The sequence below is a fragment of the Protopterus annectens genome, chromosome 1.part1 (genome assembly GCF_019279795.1).
Source record: "Protopterus annectens isolate FY-2018-M chromosome 1.part1, PAN1.0, whole genome shotgun sequence".
In the NCBI taxonomy this organism is placed as follows: Eukaryota; Metazoa; Chordata; order Ceratodontiformes; family Protopteridae; genus Protopterus; species Protopterus annectens.
In genome coordinates this window covers 650,120,824-650,127,665 of record NC_056726.1, presented here as the reverse complement: position 1 = coordinate 650,127,665, position 6,842 = coordinate 650,120,824, and the positions used below count along the sequence as shown (strand labels likewise).

The 6,842-nt window shown below is 38.9% G+C and overlaps 1 protein-coding gene across 1 annotated transcript in view; it reads right to left on the bottom strand.

Annotated features, from left to right (window-relative positions):
• Positions 1 to 2,360: 2,360 nt before the first annotated feature.
• FANCG (FA complementation group G) overlaps positions 2,361 to 6,842 on the bottom strand; it is a 1,917,581-nt gene continuing 1,913,099 nt past the window's right edge. The window contains exon 14 of the mRNA XM_044077386.1: positions 2,361 to 6,237. Coding sequence (XP_043933321.1) covers positions 6,129 to 6,237 — 109 coding nt within the window. The 3' untranslated portion in view covers positions 2,361 to 6,128. The remainder of the gene's footprint in view (positions 6,238 to 6,842) is intronic.

Genomic DNA, 6,842 nt, shown 5'->3' with positions numbered 1-6,842 from the left:
TCAGGGACCTTGTAAAATCTGTCAGGCCTTAAAGCCTGCATTAAAAGCATCCAGAAAAGCTGGCAAGACTGGAGGTATAGCTGAGGGAGCAGGAGTGTCCATTTGTATAAGTTCACAATATCTTTTCTGTACTTTTGCCATCTCAGTGGAATCCCACTTAAAAAAACTCCCTCATTTTGGAAATGGTCTTCTCAAAGGTGAGATCCTCACCTGGAGAATCTGTCTCAGCAGAATCTTCCTCTGGGAAGGCATAACCAAGGGGAGATGGTAACTGGGAGACATACAACAGGGAAGACTCTGAAGAGGAGTCAGAGGAGTATTCAGCTTCAGGTTGAGAAATATCTTGAGCCTGAGGCCTAGGGCTAATTACTGGGGGAGCCACTGGGGAGGATGAGGGCATGGCAGGCCTAAGAGCCATAAAAGCATTGAAGAGGCTCTGAGAAAATGCCTTCCAGTCTGGCTGACTCTGTACAGGAGAAGAAACATGCTTTGTTTTCTGTTTTCTTTGCAAGGAAGGCCTAGAGGGTGTAGGGGTCTAGGTTTGCTAGCATCTTCAGTAGTGGAAGGACCCATCTGGGTGGCCGGTACAAGACAAGGTTCCCCCTCACCATCAGTAGCCGACATCTGTGTTACCTCCGAGGATGTGCCTTCCGCTCTGGGTTCAGCGGTTTTTCCAATGGTACCCAATGTACCCATATTGGCGACAACCAAACATTCCCCCAGGCTGTCTGCCACAGGTGGGACGTCGGGTGGAGGTGGTGCAGCAACAGATTCAGGCCTAGCAACTTTGGCCTTATTCTTAGGTGGCTGACTGGACATCTCCTCCATAGTTAAAGCTAAGTGCTTAAGGTGCTGATTTTCTAAATAAATATTCAAGGCATGCAGACAACTGCGTAAGGTTTTAAGGACGAAGGCCTGACAGATGGAGCAGGAATTATGGTCGTGCGCAGGCCCTAAACAGAAAAGGCAAAGCTCATGGGCATCCTTATGGGGGATCTGACAACTGCACCTACACTTTCCCTTCCTGGATGACATGAACCTAAACAGGCATGTAGTGACCCAAAAGAACAAAATGTCCCCAATGGGTTACTTATCTTTGAAAAGATGATCAGGCGGTTGGTACGGCAGGAACAGCTGTCATTCAATTGGTGGCAGAGAAGTTTTAAGGTCTGGTACATGCAGATGTCACTTTTATGGCCCACGTTCTCTTAGCCAATGTCAGATGTCCCACATACCCTGCAGTGACTAGAAGCTTTTGTATACTGGATGGACATTTGGGTAGCAGGAGAGGAAAACCCAAGGGTTTGGAATGCTGCAACACGGAACAGGACATATAATTATTCACCACTTTCCACAAAAAATTCAGACACACTGTCTTCACATTATGCCAGAATAGCTACATGAAACAATCAGCTTTAATGTATTTCATGCTCTCTTTAAAGTGGCTCTGGGAACTGATTAGTCTCTCTCTGGCTTGCTTATTCCCCACTGTTCTACTGCACTCTGAAGTGAATGACTGTGCAACCAGCCAGTCAGAAAGGTTATCTACTGGTGTGCAAATTCTGAAGCTGAAGGACCACCTTCCTAAAGCAGCTAGGTCAATATATATAGACTCCATGAGAGGATAAGAAAGGGAATGAAATGTCATTGTAGCATACTTTTATTCCACTCATTGCTCCTGTACTCAAAATGTATTGTTTGCAAACATACCATATAATGAACTTTTGAATGCACATCTTAATTGAAATTTGTTAAGAAGAATAATGGTTCCTGAATGGACTGTACGCATCCACAATGACTGCTGTTAAACTCTATTTTGAAATTCTAAACAAATAAGAGCACAGCTCAAGTTACCACAACCATGCATGTCTTTTTTTTTGTAACACATAATTCTATCCATCCGTGCAAATGGGGTCGGGGTGTCACTTCAACAGTGACAATCATCTAGTGCCAAGGTTTACACTGCCAGGTGGCTAGCCCTGCCACTGTAGTTCTTCCACACAACACATTTGCATCCACATTTATACTTACAGCAAATTTGGAGTGTCCAATGGAATGTGGGTAGAAACCAGATCACCCAGAAGAAACACACTCGAACACAGGGAGGACATGAAAACTCCACAAAGAAGGCCTCCCAGCCAAAAATTGAACTGGGGGAACTCTTGCTGTGATGTGAGCGTTATTTGTTGTGCCACTTCGAAGACACACTTCTAATGTATTATCCATCATGGAGGTGGTGTTAGATATGCCAGCACAGCCACTCTCCAACTGTTTGAGACTCTTTACATGGAGAGTTATATACACTTTAAACAAGACTTTTTTTCACGTCAGTTTTACAGTAGTTACCTTAGAAAGAGACATTATGTCACAATTTACAGCTAAATGTTTTAATGACATTTGTGTAACATTAAATATAACACATACATGTATTTTGCAGCTATATAAAATTAACAACAAAAAACAGAACACTTCTTATATTTTTAAGTTATTTCTTAACATCCAGAGACACGTTTACATACAAAAATGGACTAGTTATCATTCTAGAATCTGAGCTGATGCATTGTTTTAAAAAAATTCACTGAAGAAATGCATACTAAGCAAAACTTAACTATGGGAATATTTTAAGAAGAAAGTAGAAATTTAGTGATTTGCTCAGGGTTACACAACATGGAAATGGGGGTTATGAAAATCAAAAGTAAATATTGAGGTTTAAAACTCATTCTTTCATTTTAACTGCTGCTAAAAAATAAAGACAATGAAGCGTCTAATTCATAAAGCCATAAGATTACTAAATCACAATTTGAAATTAAGTACTGGAGAAAACGGATCCTTGTGCAAGTTAAGCATGAAAATAAGGCAATTCCTTTGTTACTCAAACATGTTTTGATTTTTTTTTTTTTCACGTAATTGTGCTGCATAAAGTAAACTCATCAATGTACAGACATGGTGCAGTATACATTCTGTATACCACTGCAGACATACCAGTAGCCATTCAAACTGTTACTTTTTCTGTCATGGCTATCAGATATGCACTTCTGAGGCTTCAGCTTAAATATCCCATAGAGACAGTACAGTGGAAGATTGGCAAAAATTCTTCACTGTCGTCCAAAATTCTGCTTTTTCAATCTCTTTACTATCTACTGGCTCCAAAGTTAGCTGTCTGTTAGATACCACTGCCACTTTTTGTCTTAAAATGTTTTTTTAGATACTGCAGAAACGCAGTGTCAGAAGCATGACAATACTTAGAATTATAAAATACATTCCACTATATTATTACTTATCAGATAAAGACATCTGAGCTGAAAATACTCACTGCACATTCCAGTATGTTATTAATTTTCAGAATACAGATACTGGAGCAGAAGTACCTCATTTGTAGATGCAAGTCATCAAAGAGATAGGATAATTTTTTTTTACTTATACAAAAACAAAAGGCTTGATTTGTTTCTGCAATAACTCAGCTGCCACTTGTGGTTCTTACATAAAACTATAATGTTGTGATTAGATCTGACAGCAAATATAAATAAAAGAAAGTGAAAAATCTTGGATGAATAAGGCCTTACTTGCTGTCAAAATCGATTTTCATTAAGTAATTTCCAACTGTTTTACACACATCATTGGATGAAGATCAGCCCCACAATTTTTATATCAGCCTAGTTGTCTGTTATGGAGAAAAAGTAGCCAAAGTTACGGAGAGACTATGGCAGTAACCACGAATCTGTGTAGGTGTGCCTGGTATAATGCTTCACTTGTGGGAGGCATCTTAACCCGTGGAGTTTAGAGACTCCAGCTCCCAATATTTGCACTTGCTTGACTTAAATTACATCAACACAATGTGCATTTCAAAAGACTGATTCACTGAAAATAATTTTCTCCATCTAAGGAAAGCATGGATTTGTTAAAAACAGCCCTTTCACTCTAAGAAAACTACAAACTGTATTTCTATCTCTGAGTTGTAATGATCTTTGAACTTCATCTGGCAGATGGGAGAGGAATAATGTCTCCAAACAAAAAATCAAGGCTTGACAGATTCAGTATGAAAACATTTTCATAAAGAAAAATGTATTTTCTTTCAGCTGATCGAGATAAAGTTAATTTCAACTACTTGTAAACCATTTAATGGTCTCGTCATTTGCAAATAAAACACATATTACAGTGTTTTATAGGATCAACAGCAATGGCACACAGAAAACAGTGAAAAGCTGAGACTGAGGTAGCATGGGCAGGACAAGGAGAAAGGAACAGAGACAGACTGTAATCAAATACTCTTGTCACAACCATTTGGGCCGCTTGTACCAACTAATACAACCACTGTTCTCTTTCTTTCTCCATCTACACCTTTGTAAAATAGGCTAAGCACTAGCATTCTGAACAAGTCTTAGTATAAGCCATAACTTATTTAACACTATCAAACCAAAGTTGTGTGCAGGGTAAATAGTTGCAGAGTAGCTGTATAGTGGCATTTACAACACCGAGAACTGGAGAGTTCCTCATGCTTATGGTGTCACTCTGCCTTCATGTGTTTTTAAACAGGAACAAAGTATGTAATGATGAAAGTTAAATTTGCTTCAACTAATCCACCAAATGGCAATTCAATGACTCCTGTCATATTTTGAGAGTTATGAATTGTAAGCCACAAGGCCACTGGTGCAGATGTTTTGAGCTCCAACTTCAGAGTATGTAACTTGGGTTTATTGAAGGGTCTGAGCTATTTCACGGGAAGAGACTGGGAATGATCTTGTGCCAGTAGGCAGTTCTCTATCCCAATGGGAAAGTTCAGGTGACTACTACCTTCTACTGACCTCATAAAAAGCAGGACAGAAATGCAGAAGTATTGAGAGTTCATTGGAGAAAATAATAGGAGAGAGAAAACAGAGAGCTTACCACTTTGCTTCACTTGGCTGCACATCATTCTAGGTCAGATCTTTCAGATGGACCTTGACTTCAATAAGATCCAGCAACAGTACAGGGCAACTTTAGCCACAAGTCTATACTTCAAAGAGTGGGAAGTCGTTGTCCTGGGGGGCATATTCACGAATCACCCATTATAATGCGTACACAGTCAGAAAGGAGTCCTGATTAGAGAAGTAACGGGAAGTGTGTGTGTGTGTGTGTGGGGGGGGGGGGGGCTGTCACCAGGACTGTGAAAACCTAAAAGGTGTAAGGAAAGGAAAGACCCCAGCCAAGGCAATACAAAGAGCACAGTAAGGAAGGAAGAGAGTTGAGGTTTCAGCTCATTAGTTTACAGTCACCGAAGCTGAACTCTCAAAAATGTCTGCCGTAGGAATTCATTGCTTCTGTAAATTCTGTGCATGCATTGGCAGTGATTCTTCGTATCCGGTCTTTATTATGAGGCTATGCAGCTGTGGAGTTAGGATATTTATATAAAGATATATGGAGCACACAGTCTGTTACACATGGTGTATGTAGGTGTTGTCCCCTGCAAAAAACACTAAAAAATAGTTTATTAGCTTAAAGGTTCAACCAGTTGTTTCCATTTGGTTGAATCTCTACTGAGATGCAACTCAGAGGGAATTAGGTGAACCATTAAATTCCTCCTCCTCAGGGCAGCAATAAATACAAAAATTGATTGTTCTTCTCATATGGATGATTCCTACAGCCTATTTCTGAATTCTTCATCAGTGATACTGACAGATGCCATGCCTCTCTTCTGATCCTAATTCATCCTTTTGATAAACACTAGCATATATAAAGCTAGAGTTTTCTGAAACATAGCTCTTAATGCACATCTATCTGCTTTTTATAGCACTGAACTAATTTCCACAAAAATAAACAAGGAAATAATTCCACTTATCTGACAAAGACAGTAGCACATTTCACTGTGTTATACTCATTGACAAAAAATTAGAGCTCTCTAAAAGTCTTCCCTTTCTAAAATAAGTTTCTGAATATCTCCCTCCTTTTGACTGTTGCTTGCTTGACGGTACCACTCACTTGTTTTGTTTTGTTACCTTCATCCTGTTGCAAGTGTCCTGCACCATTAGGTAACAGAGTTATAACTATAACTTTAGTTGCAAGACCTTTTCATTGTGTTCATTCTGTTCCATGTTTCTTCTTGTGTAAATGAAATTCCTGGGCAGTACATTTTGAACATCTATAGTAACATGTCAAACTATAGCAGCTGTTCTACTGTATTCTTGAATCATTCTGAAAAAGGATTCTTCTTCCTGGGAATTTACATCTTTTGTAGCAAAAGCAATGTATAATGGATAATCTCTAAAAGAAAAAAAATAATTTGCTTAATACAAATAATTGCAAACTTATTAAAAATGTTTATACGGCTATATTAGTAGGAAAGAAACTCGAGATTACTTACCCATAGCCAAGCTTTTACGTGACAAGCATATCCTGGTCAGCTATACGTGAGAAGTTCTCCTCTCCTTTTAAAATTCACTAAAACATTATTATATTACCTGTATACTGAACTCTCTTCTTCTAACTTAAGTTTGAGCCTATGTACTGTAACAACGATCTGTTTAGGTGTTATCTAGATGCTGGATGAGTATCAACTACATGCTACTTTTGCATAATATGACTAGAGTGGACTACTAAGCTTGTAGGAACATGGATACAATTTGCTAGACATACTCTGGCAAGTCAACTGGAAGTTACTTAGGAAAATGGATAAGATGTATACTCCTACTTACACAAGAAAAGCTTAACTGAATTATCGATGATATTAATTTTTTAAAACCTACACCTAATTCATAGTCCTTAGAAGCTGTGCAAAGTAGGAACCAATCCTGAATGAAACATGGATCCATTGCAGGATTCATACATGCTCATAAATGCACTACACATTATACCCACACACACACACC